The following is a 17,202-nucleotide window of genomic DNA, read 5'->3' on the forward strand; positions in this document are numbered from 1 at the left end:
ATGAACTTAAGCATCTTAGGATTTTTTTGATATCTGAGTATGGGGGTCCCAGAATCAACCCCTGAAGATACAAAAGGATAACTGTTAATAAAAGATGCATGGCTCTTTAATATTTAATAGTGAGCACAAGAGCTATGAAGAGCTATGGGTAAAAGATGCAGTTGTTTCTCTGAGTCTGCTGCAAGTTTATTGACTACTGGACTCTTCTTTTCAAAGAACATCTATTTATATCTCTTCTGGATACTTTGGGAATGGTTATGGAATAGTAGAACTAATATTATTTCATATATCATTATTCATTATTCTAGGCTGTTGGCATATGAAAAAATCATCTAGTTGTTGGAAAATATCAATGTGAAAGAGTTTTTAAAAGAGAATTATTATGTCCAAATTCTGAGACACTTGAGATAATTGGTAAGGGAAACATCTGATTACTAGAGTTTTTTTAATCTCACAGTGATTTACTCTATATGTAAACATAACCTCAGCCATATGTTAGAGGAAATGAAATTTCAGAAAAACAGAATAGTATTATATGTTTTGAAAGATAAATAACAATTCTTTTCAATTTAATATTAACCTCAAATCTAATTAAAATTCCTTTTTTAAGATTTATTTATTTGAAGGGAAAAATTATACAGAAAGAGAGAGAGAGAGAGAGAGAGAGAAAGAGAGAGAGAGAGAGAGAGAATGAGATCTTCCATCTGCTGGTTCACTCCCCAGGATCCAGGAGCTTCTTCTGGGTCTCCCATTCTCCCATTTGGGTACATGGGCCCAAGCTCTTTGACCATCTTCTGTTGCTTTCCCAGGCACATTTGCAGAGAGCTGGATGGGAAGTGGAGCACCTGGGACTCATATGGGATGCTAGCACTGTAGGTGGGTGGTTTTACCCACTAAGTCAGGGCATCAGCCCCTTAATTAAAATTCTTAATAGTCAAACGGAATGTTCAGTTTTAAGAAATTTGCATATTATTAACCTCTAAAATTTTATGTTTTTTTATCCCAGATTTTTAAAAATGTAAGAATCTTATAAAATTTCAATTGTACACTCATAAATTATTTATTTTTCACTCTAGGAAAATTACATTAAGTAAAGTTAAATAATAATAATATGTATTTGTATTTTATGTAAATTTTTATGAAGCTACTATTTAGTTTCATAACAAATTAAAGGATTTTGTTATTTTTAAAATACATCTTACATACCTTTTTAAATTCTCCATCTAAACAATGATAGCTTATATTACTATTCACAGTTGTCCTTCCTAACTTTTCAGGTTAGAAAACTTTTTTATTGTTGACTGTTATGAAAATTAAAATGAGAACATTTGCATTTATTACAATGTAGTGTCAAAAATTGCATTAATTTCCATTGATGCCCACTAATTTGATAAATGTTTTGTCATTTGTACCATTCGTACTGTCAAAACAAGTTAATTATGTCTTACTGACATTTTTGACAATTGCTTTAATTCTGGCAGGAAAAAAGAGCACAGCTTGTCTATTTGCTTCACCAAAACTTACTCTTGTTTATTAAAGTCTTGAACTAAGAAACAGAAGAGCATCATGTGTCAAAGGTCTTGCAAAGTTCAACTTTGAATGGTAAACAACAATTCCTCAGGGCTCTCTTATGAAAAGTGCTCACATTTTGTAGCCGAAAATATCACATACCTGCATAATCTGTTCTTGCATAATGCCCATCTTCAGATTTGGTAGTTGTAGTTGTGTTATCTGTATTAAAAAATGTACAGTAAAGATTGATGAACTGTTTCCTAAATATGGATCATCAACCTCTTCTAATATGATCCTCATTACAGTTAGAGAATTTTTACAATGATAGCTCTAAGAACCTTTATACAAATCGACAAAGCCAATGTCAATTTCTGTTTCAGAGGAGGTGATAGAATGATGGCAAATTCCTAAAGTTTGGGACAAGGAGGAAGTTTATAAGCATAACTGAGATAAGCTAGATAAAGGCATAGTTCAAAAACTAAGAAAATATTTCTGAATAAAAGATGAAATAGAACATTCTAGTACGTCCTGTTTTTAAAAATGGATTTAAAATATTTCTACTGAATTGATACATAAAGATAGGGTGATCTTTTAATTTCAAGGTTGTCTAATAAATTCTTAAGATTTTTCATTAAAAATGCTTTTGCCTTTCTCTTTTATCCTTTGCTGAAAATGTCTGCTGTCTTCTGAATATTGGCTTCTTATGTTCAGGGCACTGTGACAATAGAGAAAAAAATATGTACTGTTGCTGATAGGCCCTCAAACACCTATAATCAGCCCAAATGTTGCACTAGTCTCTACTATCCATTGTAAATCAGAACTGTCTCTCAGAAATGAAATAGCAGCCTAATAAGAAGTTATCTTTACTTTTCATTTCTGCACAAAGACTAAAAACATTCTTTGAAATGAATTTTGGTACGAACATTACCTTGACACCGACCCAAAGACATGACTTCAATTTTTTCCTGTTTCTGACACGACGCTTCTTTGATTTGACATGCATTATCATAAGATTTCCCATCAGAAGCACAGAGTGGATTGAAGTTGGTTTGAGAACAGTCGATGTTGCACACACACCTAAAGGGAGAAAGAAATCAAAATACATAACATCAATAGTGTTGTTACCACATGATAAATAAGACACAAATGGAAGTCTTGCCAAGTTGGCAAAATGCAAGTAGGCAAAATTGAATTATATCCTTCCAGGGAAGTTCCTTCACTTTTCTACCTGAGATGAAAAAAAAAAAAAACACCCACAAAACTAATGAAAATCATTCAGAATACTGAGCAACGGGTAAAAAATGAAAAGGGGAAACTTAGAAAATGGTTATCAGTTAATTTCTGCCTGAGAACTTTTAAAACCTGTTCATAAATCTCCCTGCTGATGCTTGTAGAATTGGAATAGGCAGCAGTAGCCATGAAGCTATGCTTTCGCTTTTTTAGTTGAAATCTCACTGCTCTTCTTTTCTTGAGATATTTGAATCCTTACCACTTGGAGAAAATGACTCAGAGGACAATGAAGTGAAAACAAAGCAGCAAATTATTTGGAATGCAATCGGAGATTAAATGTCTTCAGCATAAATAGGAATGTACAAAATTTGCACTAAGTGGGAATCTGGAGATCCTCAACCCGTTGCAGGCTACAAAACCCTTTGAGAATCAAATGCAAGCTACAGATTTCTTCCCAGAAACACACATCTTCACATAATCCATGCTTTGCATAAAGTTTCAGGGCTTTCCTGGGCTTCCGTAGGTATATTCCAGATATTTTCTCAAATGTACACTCTTGTTTTAAATAATAAACATAATAAATAAAAGTTGATTGTCACTCACTATTTCAAATTTTCCTATTATTTGAACGAAAATTTGATTGATAATGACAATTCTTCACCTAAGCTAGAATAATTAAATATTAAAGAAATCTTATGATTTTTTTCCTGTAGTATGCTCTCATCTTACAATTTTTATATTTTCCAATTTACTTTCTTATGCAGAATATTGAGTGTCTTATGGTATGTGTGTGTGCAAACATGTTACTGCCTTAGAATATAAACTTAGAATTCAAATTTTTATTCATCTATATTATTTTTCTAAACAGATTGTGTTTCATATGTAGCTTATAGAATAAGCCACACATTAAAAAACTTTTTAAAAAATTATTATTTGAGAGCAGAGAGACAGAGTGAGAAAGGGAAAGAGAAAGAGTGCCCATCCGCTGGGTCACACCCCAAATGTCCATGCTGGTGGGGTGGCAGGAGGATAGAAGCCGGGAGCCTTGAATTCAATCCGAGTCTCCCTCACGCAGGCAGGAACCCAACACTGGAGCCATCACTGTTGCCTCTCAGGGTCTGCACTAGCAGGAAGCTGGAGTCAGGAGCTGGAGCTGGGAGTGGAAGCAGGGCGCTCCAACACGGCACTTGGGCACCTTACTTGTGAGGCTAAATGCCCACCTCTTGAACCACATGTTTTCTTTGTGTATGTCTCACTTAGAGCTGGGCACACAACAGGATGACGACAATGACAAGCAGGTTACCATATGTTGGGGCCTTCACACGCACTGCTTTAGGAATCCTTATGACATCCACTTTACAGACCAAAGATGTTCTACACTGTCAGAGAGCAAGGACATTGTGGAGCAAGGGTCTACCACCAGAGGAAATATATTTTAGATTCTTCCACAGAACTATTAACTATAAGGTTCATAAGAAGATTCTTGGGCCCCAGGAAATCTGAGTTGGAGCCCAAAGTTCTGCAGTTCTAGGTAATTATCCAGGTACCACACTGGCTTCCTGGGAGTCGCGATCTAATTGGTTTGTTGAGTGAATGGAGGAGGTTTTTCTACCCACCAATGCTTATCCCAGCATAGTCCGTAGACCATCTGTGTCAGAATTACTTAGATTCCTGTTGAAAATGCTGGCAGGAATTGTGCTAAAACACTTAATTTTGGGAGTGGGTGGGTAAGAGTCTTGCTTTAGGAAAATGTGTTTATTTTTACATTCACAGTTTAGGAGCAAATACCTAGGACAGATGATAACCATCGCTAACCAGTGTGACTAACTCATTAAGGAATGGCTTAACTTCTTCAGACATGACATGGCCATGTGGTGACAGCTACTGGAACCAGACATTGCTGCCTCGGCTCATTCCAGGCAGCTGAAAATCTGAGACCAGGAACTGCCGAGTGCTCCTTCACAGAGTGGTTTCAGAGAAGCCACTTTGTAGATCAGCCTTGCTTTAAGCACTGGTGCTAGGTAAAGACAGAGTGAGGTGGCTGACTTTTTACATTTTACAAAAGGTGACTCCTTTTGCCTTCAAGTCAGCTGAGGTTTGGCTGTGGTTGTTTTAGATCCTAGCATTTATCTCCTTGAAGGACTAAAAATCACCTGTTAGCGGTAGTCTAACACAGACAGGGGTATGTTTTCTCATCTAGGCCTTTGCAAACTAAGTCTGAAAATACTCAGTATGTATTCCATGTGTATCTGGACCAAAAAGAACTGGGGTTCAGAAGCCCATTTGATATCATAATGAAGTGATGAAATGAGAACAGAGATGAAAAGAGAAAATTTGGTTGAATTAATTGGCTAGCATCAATGTTTCTGTGATAAACTTCACAATTAAGCCACAGCACCAAACTGAACCATTCTGCAGGGTATTTGTACAAGAACCTCATTTTCTAATTTGCCAATTTCTTTTCTTTTTCCATTTCATGGATCTGGTTTTATTGTGGACATTTGGCATTTTAATTGTCATCTCAAAAGGAGAAAATAGACTTCTTGAGGTAAGATATGGTTTTCCTGGGATTCAAAGTCATGAAAAACGTGGATGGCATTGTTGCTTTTCCTATTGCACACCTCTCTATACTTCCCTCTTCTCTTTCTTCTCTATGGTAGGAAGAAGTTAATAATAGTAAATAAATACAAAAGTGCATTTAGAAATCCTATTATAAATTTCAGCAATCACTGGAAACTGGAAAACCATGGAAAATATATATTTTTTGAATAAGTGTTAGAAACTTCAAAGATTTGCTAAAATGTCTTGAAAACTATATGATTTGTGGGATCAGCACTGTGGTGTAGCTGGTAAGGCTGCTGCCTGCAGTGCAGACGTTTTATATGGGTGCCGGTTGCTCCACTTCTGATCCAGCTCTCTGCTATGGCCTGGCAAAGCAGTAGAAGATAGCCCAAGTGTTTGGGCCCCTACACCCTCGTGGGGGACCCAGAGAAAGCTCCTGGCTCCTGGCTTCGGATTGGCTCAGCTCCGGCCATTGCAACTATTTGGGGAGTTGAACCAGTGGATGGAAGACCTCTCTCTCTCTCTGTCTCTCTCTCTCTGTCTGTCTCTCTCTCTGCCTCTGCCTCTCTGTAACTCTGCCTTTCAAATAAATAATAAATAAATATAAAACAAACAAACAAAACAAAACAAAAACTATGTGATTTGGGGAAAAGTAAATGCAAATAGAATATCAAGAACCCACTCTGAGTTTCCATTAGAGCACTGAACTCCAATCACATAATTATTATTTCTCACATTTTGGTCTCTAAGTCTAAGCACAATTAATTAGAAAATCAGGCAGGCTTCCACACATATGTATCATTTGAAATTCTAAGTCATGTTGACCTCTACTGGTAGTAGCTGAATTATTTTTGCATTCCCAACTCTGCCCAATACTTTGGACATATGAAACTTTCGTTAACTACATGTATAACTAATTAAATGAATGAATATAGCAACAAATTTATATTCTTAAAGAAAGGCAGTCAGTATTATTATCTCCATTTTATAGATAAGAAAATTGAGTCTTGGAGAAGTTACACAGCTTATAAAGGAAAGAGCCTACTTTCAAATCTGGTCAGTCTGACGCCAGAGCCTGCCCTGTTAGAGATACTGAAAGTTTGAGGGAAAACAACACAGGCCCAAGTTCTTACCATTAACTGATTAAAGGAATACTTTGGATGAATGGGCTCTGAAAAACAGGGTTAAGTCTACTCTTGGAATATTTATCATGATTTTAAGAATTTAAATCACATTGACTCTTAGTCTCTGTATTCTCAAAGTGTCCAGGCTTTTCTTGTTTTATAGGGAATATAAGCAAATGTTAGTTTTAAGACAAGATGGACTAATATCTAGCATTTCAATATTTAAGTACTCTTATGGCATTAAATTAATCTTGCTACATAAAACATCAGTTGTTCAGAATATTTTATCCTTAAATAAAATGCTACATAAGGGCCATAAAACCACACATTACCACACACACACACACACACACTCAAGCATCTATTAAAATTATGAAATTGGAGGGTTTAACAAAAAAAAAAAATCTTGTCTGAGTCATTGCTTCAAAACCTTTAAAGAGGAATTTTTGGAATTTCCTATTAATAAGGGTGGGGAGTTTTCCATGGTTATATTAGCGAATGATTTTGTGCATGATCTGTGTGACTGTGCTCATACAGCTACCCCATGGTGGCATTTACTGCATTTTTAAATGCCCACTTGGTAGTTTAGAGCTTTATTTTTGTCCAGGCTTCTCAAGAGCAGCTGGTTGTCCTGTTTAGCTTGGAGTCCCTGGCACCTAAGAGCAGGGTATTATAGCAGGTCTTCATAAACACTTGTTGAATGAATTACTGAGAGAAGGGTGAGGTGGAATTGGAACGGGTTCAAGAAAATGGCCAGGGTGCTAGACATCAACACCTAGGAGAGGTTATAGGTGAAATGCTCATGAAAACTCTCACCTAACTGCTACTTGGTACAAGAATGATCTCCAAAGAAAAAGGAGACCGATGAAGAATGGTGTCTCACCCACAGTCCTCTTTTTAGTTATGGTTGCACAGACAAAGGAAACAGAGCACAGCCTTGCTGATCTCGATGGCATCACAGTCCAATTTTGACAAGGAGATGTTTTCTCCAGCCAGGCTACTACTTAATGTTTTGTGGGATTGGGTGCAGTTTTAAGCACCAATATAATTTGAACAAGATAGCAACTTGTTTTGAAGAATATAGGCCTCTGACAAAGGAGTGCCCGAGTTATCATACAGTTGTATTGGTGAAATTGCAGGTCATGCTGAATTAGGAGCTTATGTGGATTAGTCCAGGGTTTTTCTTCCTGCAGAAATGAACAGCATTTATTTTGTGAAAAAAATAGAAAGTACCCCTTCTTCACGGCTGCTGGGAAATAGTTGCCTAATTACTCACTCTGAGAGGAGTAACTAGTTAATTACAGCATGTCACGGGACTGTATGCGAGCCAAGCATTTGTAAGGCTGAAGACTGCATAGCTGCCTTTAAGGTTGTTTTTTTTTTTTTAATATTTTCTTTTCTTTTCTTCTTTTTTCTAAACTATTTCAGTCTTTTGACATTTTGACACTGCGATTACATAGATTTCTTTTCTTCTAGGCTGCAAAGAAGAAGAATCAGCTCTGCTCGAAAATAATAATTTCAGGGGTCTCTATGTGAAGATACTACCCTCTAAAAATCCCTCAAAGAAAATTAACATGGACTGAGAAACTTAGCTCTCTGAGTTATACGAGGGAAGAAAAGCACCGAATAATTTTGAAAGACCACTTGCTGGAGTGAAGACTCTAAATTATAGGAAGTAAAAGGTGGCACCTAAGACAACACACACACATTTATAACGGTCTCATAAATATTTTCCATCCCTTGACGTTAATTTATTTCTCTGCTTCACTTGAAATAGCTCTTACGAGGATGATCTACAATGAGTTAAATAAGTCTTCCCCATGTATTTGGGAAGGCCTTGTCATCTGCCAGAGTGTGAGGATGCAAACTTGGTCAGCTCAGCAAATTACTTATTCATGCATCTGGTTTGTGGCTGCCCTCTAGTTTCACTAGATTTTGTTTCATGGCTGTCACTTCCTCCTCTCTCAAGGGCCTTGACCTGGTGTCCAGTCTGTGTTGTGACCATGTGGCGTTCCTAGTCAGTTGCGAGCACCCGGGGACACCGCAGTGCAGTTGGATTTCTGAGTTGTCTGGGAGCCTTGATTGTGTTTTGTTTCCCTTGAGCTGTCTATCTCCGAGACTATTATGCTCACCCTCGCTGGCCTGTCCAGTAAATGAGGTCAGAGCTGCTGTCTGCATTCGCCATCAGATCCGTAATGGATGAGCTGTATTATATTAGTAACAGTGAAAACAGTGTGTACCTTTCATTCAAGTCTCTTGTGATACTTTAAACCTATTTACTCATTAACTCTTCATGCCACTCCTTTTGATGGAACTTGATTATAAGTATTTTATCTGTAAAGAAACCACAGTATAGGAATGACTGTGATTTTATGAAGGAAAATATGATGTAAGAGATGGGAAAATGCATTGGGAAATTAAATCCTTTGTACAGGGGGTGGGAAAAGCACTGGCCGAGTGGTAAGGCTAGTAAGTCTCCCACACTGTTGGTCTGGTGGCCTTTTCTGAATTTAAATTAAAGCTGGCAATCCTTTTAATTTTGAAACTTATAAAGAAGGAACAATGACCTTTTTCCAGGAAGGACCTTGGGACTGCGTTGAGGTTTGGCAGGTGTGGCAAGGTTTACCTTGTACATGGAGAAAACTTAGTTGTCCTTGACATCAGTTTCTATAAGGAGGCAAAACACAGAACTTTGCCCATTGGAAGAGGAAGGCCATGGGAATATAGGGAGTCATTAATTGGAAGAAATCTAGAATAACAAAGGAAATTCTTTTTCCTGGGTGAGGCCAGAACTTTCAAAAAACATAACCAAAGATTGGACACAGGGAACTATTGCTGGGAAAGAGAAAGTCACATTTAGAAGGTCTGATGGGAGACCTTGGGAACAGCAGTGGTCAAATATGCTGCAGGTGATTCACATGTGCTTCCATGTGTTCATTTTGGACACTTTTCCTCATCCTCTAAAGTGTAAGACATTTCCCGAGTTTAGTGTGTAAGATTCCTCATGAAAATTCTGATGGCATAAGTCTGGGATGGAACTTGGTCATCAACATTTGAATAAATTCCTTAGCTCTTTCTGTGGCACATACTTGGGTGACCTACTGAGAAGGCTCAGCTGCTCTGCTGCCACAACAGCTTGGGTTTTTGTCTTCTTCATTACATTGTAAGGAATTTTTTTTTAAATTATCTATTTACTTGAAAGAATTACAGTGAGAGAAGAGGAGAGAGAACTTCCATCTGCTGGTTCACTTCCCAGATATCTGGACTAGGTTGAAACCAGGAGCCAGGACCTTCATCTGAGTCTCCCATGTGGGTTCAGGGATCCAAACACTTGAGCCATCTTCCCTGCTTCCCCACGAACATTAGCAGGGAGCTGGACTGGAAGTAGAACAGCAGGAACTCGAGCCAGTGACTTTATGGGATGCTGGAGTTGCAGGTGGTGACTTAATCCACTACAGTGCAATGCCAGCCACCATTGTAAGGATTTAATATTCTTGTTTAAGGCATATAATTCAGTGACATGTACTGAAAGCCTTTTCTCCATGTGGTACATACTTCTTTCCATATGGGTGTGGTGTCAGTTGACAAGGGACAGATGACTAAAGGCATTGACCCCATCAGTGGTGAAGCAGAGAGCAGAAGTGAGTCACCCAAGTAAAACCAAGAACTAGATGAAGAGAAAGGAGATGAAACTACAGGATGAGGAATCCCCTCTACCTTGGCGTCCCCTATACCTTGTTCCACCTTCCTCATCATTCTCCCATTTAATGCTCACAAAATACAAAGGAAAAGGTGGAAAGTGAAGTGACTGGAAAGATGTGCAGGATTTAGATGGAGAAGGTCTGAGTCATTGCTTCAAAACCTTTAAAGAGGAATTTTTGGAATTTCCTATTAATAAGGGCGGGGGGGGGGGAGAGTTGGGTGGAGGCTGACAAGACAGTGCACTGTGTGCTGGGAGGACCGCTAATAGATCATTCTGATTGGAATGAACTCTTCCCATTGAAAGTCGCTGAATACAACACTCCAAACAGATTGCAAAGGGCTTCAATTCCAGTCCAAGGAGTGGCCTTTATCTTCTAGGCAATGGAGAGTCCTGAAAGCTTTTTGAGCACAGGGTGATGAGAAGGTCAACATGATGAAAGCGGTGCTTTAGAAAGATTACACTAGCGGGAGAGTGCAGGCTGAGACTAGTTTCCAGGCTATTGCTGTAAAGTAGAGGGACAAGGAAGGAAAGCCCAGGAGTGAGGCATTAACTATGAGGGAAAAAAAGGAAGGATCAATAGGGCTTAGTGGCTTGTGACTTAAGGCATATTACAGTCAACTAATAAGGCAAAAATGTCACAATGCCCTTCCTGCTCTACCCTTTCCTGCTTTTTTCCTGCCCTGTGTTGTGTTCCAAGTTGGAAGCTTAGTTAGAGGAGCAGCCAAGCTCAGGGGGCAGCTGTGTGTTACTCTGGAAGGCTTTCTTTCCTCACAGGGAAAGAATTCTGCCTTTGCTATTGGAATAGCATGGTAGCACCATGCAAACACCCTTAACCACAGCTTAAGGAGAATTATTTCTTGTATTAATGTGTGCCCTGACGGATTCTAGGATTGATTTAAGATGACCAAAAACAAAGCTCCAGTGCTCTCATGCTGCTGTTCAGCATATGTGGTGTGGCTGAAGCAGGACTGAACTCTGCAAGAGTGAGGTGGCCATTTTCTCTGGATGATTATTTTCTTTTTTGGAAGCAGCTGCATTTACATCTTAAAGTAATCAAAGCAAACAATTCTTCTTACTCATGTACATTTTAAAAAGTATCTTGAAGCAAAATCCCTCATTAGCATCTTGTATATGCTCTTGCTCATTAAGCTGGAAAACATATTCAATAACCAAGGGTGACTTGGTGATTACCAAGAAGTGTGGTTGCAGTGACTGGATGAGTCTTAATACACACCAAAGTCAGAAAGCATGAATACCCCAGAATAAAAAAAAAAAGAGAAAAAAACTGCAAAAATTAACTGAAAATGTCACATTTGAATAACTTGATAAGCTAAATTCCCATTCATTCCTCTTTGTTACGAACATGTTGAGGGTTTTTTTTTTTTTTTTATTTGAAAGGCAGACTTAACAGGGAAAGAAATATCTTTTATCCTCTGGTTCACTCTCCAAGTGCCCACAACAGCTAGGGCTGGGCTAAACTGAAGCCAGAAGGCAGAAACTCTACCTCCTGTATGGGTGGCAGGGACTCTAGGTCTTTGGCCATTACTTGTTGCCTCCCAGGAACATCAGCAGGAAGGTGAATCAGAAGCAGAGGGAAGACTTAATCCAAGATAGTCTTCCTATATGGGATGTGGGTGCCCCAAGCTGTAGCTTAACCCACTGTATCGCAATGCCTGTTACCATGTTGAGTCATGCAGTGGGTTCTGGGCTGAGCTCCAGGGAGCTCTGGGTTTCTCACACTTACTTTAGACAGAAGGGTGATTCATGTTTCTACTTTACAACCTGGCCCCTTGGCATGCTTTTGTTTGACAAAAGATTTTCAAGAGTAAATGTGTAGGAACATCATTATAGTCTAAACTCCCAACAAACCTGCAATTTCATATCTTGCCCTTGGATTTCATCCATGAGTGACAATAGACAATAGATAAATTATAGCTCTGCATTTTGCTAATAGTGTTTATTTGAAAATACATTACATTGTTTAGGTTCAGGTGGCTTTTATTTGTTTTGTTAATTTTTAAATTTATTTCCTTATAAGGACTCCTGTCATAATTCAGACAAAAAATGGTAGTCTTACTTGATGATATGGATTATCTCCTTTTATTAGATGGTGTCAACTAGAAAGCCTGCTGTGTTTTTCTTTATTCCTTGGTTCTCAGGAAACTCAGAGATGAGCAGTGAGTAAGAATGTATGCAGCACGCATGCATGCGTGTGTGTGTGTGTATATAAAATAACTGAGGGGATACAGAGGAATAGCCAAAGATCTATTCAACAAGTTTCAGTAGATTTTATTGATCTTATAAAGATAGGAATTCTCATGGAATTAATTTTAGTGTTCTTGTAAACAATAGTCTTTTTGTGATATTTCCCAACTGATGTTCACAAAAGTTTATGCTGTTACAATCGACTACAAAATAAAATATTGATGGAATTATGCTGGTCTTAACTAATTTCACTCATAATTAGAACTTAGATGTAATGATCTCCATTTATGATTATAACAGCTTTCATTTATTCATTTTTTAGTAATTTTGTGGGCAATTTATTTGCTTTAAAGATGTATTAAATACATATCGTGGGCTGACGCCGTGGCTTAACAGGCTAATCCTCTGCCTTGTGGTGCCGGCACACCGGGTTCTAGTCCCTGTTGGGGCGCCGGATTCTGTCCCGGTTGCTCCTCTTCCAGGCCAGCTCTCTGCTATGGCCCCGGAAGGCAGTGGAGGATGGCTCAAGTCCTTGGGCCCTGCACCCCATGGGAGACCAGGAGAAACACCTGGCTCCTGGCTTCGGATCAGCGCGATGCGCTGGCCGCAGTGGCCATTGGAGGGTGAACCAGCGGCAAAAAGGAAGACCTTTCTCTCTGTCTCTCTCTCTATACACTCTGCCTGTCCAAAAAAAAAAATATTGTAACATACTATAATAAATTCACTTATTTGAGGGGCCGGTGCTGTAATGTAGCAGGTATAGCCACCGCCTGCAGTGCTGGCATCCCATATGCGTGCCAGTTTGAGTCCTGGCTGCTCTACTTCCAATCCAGCTTTCTGCTGTGACCTGGGAAAGCAGTGGAAGATGGACCAAGTCCTTGGGCTCCTGCACTCATATGGGAGACCAGAGAACGCTCCTGGCTCCTGGCTTCGGATCGGCACAGCTCTGGCCATTGCGGCCAATTGGGGGGTGAAACAGCGGATGCAAGATCTCTCTCTGCCTCTCCTCTTCTCTCTGTGTAACTCTCACTTTCAAAAAAATAAATTAATCTTAAAAATTCAATTATTTGAATAAAATTCAATATTTAAATAATTTAATAATACTAGTAAATGTAATATCATTTAAATTATTTGAATGGAAAAAGTAATACAAATGTGCGTAGGGATGTTAATTGCCAAATCTGGAAAGAGAAGGTCAGAAATACGAATGAAGTAGAGAATTTCTTAACTTTATTTGAAATGTTATTTTCCTTTAGAAAACAGCTAAAGCAAATAAGCTAAATGTTTACATTTATTAAAATTAGTTGGTAGATGCTTAAGTGTAACATTACTTTTGATAATTTCAAAATACATTAGTAGTAATAGTAAAAATACTAGACTTGACATTTTCCTTAAAAATGATTAAGTTGAATATCTTGGTAAATATTTTTAGCATTGATTTTTATATGAATTGCTTATTTCTAAATTGTTTACATAAGATTTGAAAAAGAAGTAGGTGCATGTTCCTTTGTAAATAATTATTTAAAATTGAGTATATGTCTCTTCAGTCAGATGGCTTTCAAGCAGAGTCTATTATATGAAGGAATTCGTCTCTTCCTTCCTTTCTCTTTTATGTTCACCCACTGAAATCTCAAACTTGGAAACACTTGATGGCATTTTAGTTTACAAGCCCACACCAGCTGTTCACCACTGACTTCCTGCAGTATTGCCAGGGAGTTTTTTAAAATTGTTGTTTATTTTTTGGAAAGGGAGAGGAAAAAAGAAAAGAGAGAGGTAAAGAGAGAGATGCCCACAATGGCCAGGGCTGGCCTGGAGATGAAGCGAGGAGCTGGAAACTCAGCCCATGTCTCCACATGGGTGGCAGGAACCCAATGGCTTGAGCCATCTTTGCTGCCTCCTAGGTGTGCATGACCAGGAATCTGGAGTGCAGCTGGGGCTGAGGATTGGAACCTGTGTCCAACCGGGGACGCAGGAGTCCTAACCAGTGTCTTAACCGCTAGAACAAGCACCTACTCCTGCCAACCACCTTTGATTGCTCTCAGATAGGGCCGAAAAGCAGTTCTGTCAGCCAGAAATAGCTGTGAACTACTGCAAAATCCTTGCAATGAAGGACTTGAAGTGGGAATGTTTGAACATTTTGCCTTGAAATAAAAATGTGTTTGAGTTTCGTTAAAACATTAAGCTTTAAAAGGGAAGAAGGAAGAGGGTGTGTCAGTGTCTCCTTACTGTGAATGCCAGGGAAGGTCCCTTGTCCAGGGTGTTTGGAGGTCTCCAGCTATTGATGGCATACTTTATTTTCTTTTTCTTCTCTCCTAGGCACGTGCATCTTCATCTATCACAGATTTCATTATTACAGTTCAATTGCATAAGTGTAGCTGAGCACCTACTTAGTAAACGGTAATGTACTGGATTAAACATCAGAGACCCAAAAAAGACCCTTGTGGTACAACAAAATGAGAAAAACAAATATTCACAAAGCCCCATCATCAGGGGCCAGCATTGTGGTGCAGCAGGTTAAGCTGCTGTTTGTGATGCTAGCATTCCAAACTGGAATGCCAGATCCAGCCCCAGCTGCTCCCTGCTAATACCCTGGAAAGGCACTTGAAGGTGCCCCAAGTATTTGGGTCTCTGCTCCGCCCCCCCCCCCCCATGTGGGGGATCCGGATGGAGTTCCAAGCCCCTGGCTTCAGTATGGCCCAGCTCTGGTTGTTGTTGTTGCCATCTGGGGGGGGTGGTGGTGGTGAACTATTGGATGAATGAGCTCTCTCTCTGTCTCTCCTTCTCTCTCTAAATAAATAAATGTTTTAAAAAAAGTTTCATCAGAGCTGGGCTGTTGGCAGTGAAAATGCATTTTGTGATTACTGAGGGCTAGTAATTACTTATTCTTATTTGGAGAGTATAGAAAGATTTTATAGAGGATGTGATAATGGAATTTGAGCTTCAAGGAGTCAAATTTCAACAGGTAGTTTCCCTGGTGACTTGTGCCAAGAGGATTTTTGAATTTTTCTTGCCATTGCAGATTGTTCCCTAGCAATGTCATTTCTTGTCCCTCTGTATCTCTCTTTTGTGTGTTCATTGATGTGGCTCCTGCTAAATCAAAACACTTTTCTCCTTCCCTGGAACTCCTGATCCATGTTTCATGCTAGAAATGACAGCAGATATATCCTGTTTGGAGCCCAGAGCTAATCAAAGTCAGGCTAGGTCATAGGTCAGGCATTCTGGGGTCTGGTTTAGGCACCCTTGCTGTCTAGTTGCTGGATCTCTGAGCACAGGGCATTAAATGACAAGGTAGCTGAGTAAGATTATGATTGGGGTGGTCAGTGCTAAAATGATACACTCTGCCTCCTTAGACTCATAATACTGGTTATTTCTGTTTGTCCAGCACACACTTGTCTTGTTTCCATTCCCACGGTCTTCTCTGCTTCCTTTGCTGTAGTCTCTATTAAATGAGATTAGCATTTTCCTCTGCTCTCCCTGACCTGTAGCTCTGTGCTTTGGGTGTAGTATAAATTTTAGTTTAGATGGTGGAGTGAAAGTACGGATAACTGAATGAAGATTCTGTTTGATTTTTCAACATTTCCTAAATGTGTTTCCAATCAGCATATTACTCAGTGGTCCCTAACTGCAGGGTTCCTACCGTGCACTTTGTCACACTGGAATGTTCCCTTCCTGAGGCTGACACTCTGCAAGGTTGCTGTTCCTTCTCCTTTGTTGTATTAGTCACTTAGTCTCCACCCTGTTCTATACACACGTCTCCAGTGTAGGGTGAATCACGTGGGCCCATCCTATAGGTAGGGCTTTAGACTATTATCAGTGCCTAAAAATACTGAAGAGCAGACCTAAATGCTAGTTCTGCGTTATTGCATTCATCTGTAATATGGAAAATCCCAGTTCATAGTAACACCTATCTCTAAAAGAATTTTTTGAAGATATGAGAGATATGAATGGAGAAAAATGGAAACAACTTAATGTGACGTTTGGCACATATTGAGCTCTGTTGCCTCTCTTTCTTCTGAGGAGTTCACTCTTCACCTTGCATGGAATTGGTCTATCTCATTCTGGAGTGGCAACAAACCATATTGTCTTTCCAACTGCATCAAAGTGATGAACTGCATGCAAAATTTGACCCAGATTGGATGAAAGGCTGTTTGCTCTATATATGTATCTAAAATCTATAAATTGAGCTTATTCTGCCAAGTGTGCAAATACAAGTAAACTAATGTCTCTTTCAGTTTTTGTTAAAAGAGAAAGAAACTGCTAGTAAATAGCATCTCCAGTATATTCCATCTTCAAGATGTGATATTTGGCATTGTCCTCTAGATTCTAATATTTTGTTTTATTCTTTGTAACTTTCATAATATAGATATAATCAGCTCATTTATGTGATTTTCTACAAATATTACACGAATTCTTGTAAAATCTTTGAATGTCATTGTATCAAGCAATGTTAAAAATAAGCCACTTTTACTGCTGCTTTTCTAGCCCTTGTAGTCTCTGACATTTTTCTTTTCTTTTTTTTTCATTTTTTTTTCTTGCTTCCTTTTCTCTCCAAGTATTTAAGCCCACACTATAGACAGACTACACACTTCGGGAAGGCATATCCTGACAGCCACGAGACTTACAATTTAGCAGAGAAGATCATCATTTAGAACATTAGAGGGTTCAGAGTTCCTGACAGTTATGTAGAAAAATATTTTAAAACATATGGCCTATACAGATAATGTAAATGTGCCAGCATCATGGTGTAGTAGTTAAGCTGCCGCCTGTGATGTGGGATCACATATGGGAATGCCAGTTGCAGTCCCAGCTGCTCTGCTTCCGATCCAGCTCCCTGCTAAGCAGCAGAAGATGGTTGAAGTACTTGTG

The 17,202-nt window shown here is 39.0% G+C and overlaps 1 protein-coding gene across 1 annotated transcript in view; it reads right to left on the reverse strand.

The window, feature by feature from the left end:
* The window catches only part of TMEFF2 (transmembrane protein with EGF like and two follistatin like domains 2), a 269,238-nt gene that overhangs the window by 54,397 nt on the left and 197,639 nt on the right, over nucleotides 1–17,202 (reverse strand). The window contains exons 6-7 of the mRNA XM_062201141.1: nucleotides 2,441–2,589; nucleotides 1,672–1,731 (exon numbers count right to left, since the gene is read on the reverse strand). Of these exons, the coding sequence (XP_062057125.1) occupies nucleotides 1,672–1,731; nucleotides 2,441–2,589 (209 nt within the window). The remainder of the gene's footprint in view (nucleotides 1–1,671; nucleotides 1,732–2,440; nucleotides 2,590–17,202) is intronic.

This window comes from Lepus europaeus, chromosome 1, assembly GCF_033115175.1.
Source record: "Lepus europaeus isolate LE1 chromosome 1, mLepTim1.pri, whole genome shotgun sequence".
NCBI lineage: Eukaryota > Metazoa > Chordata > Mammalia > Lagomorpha > Leporidae > Lepus > Lepus europaeus.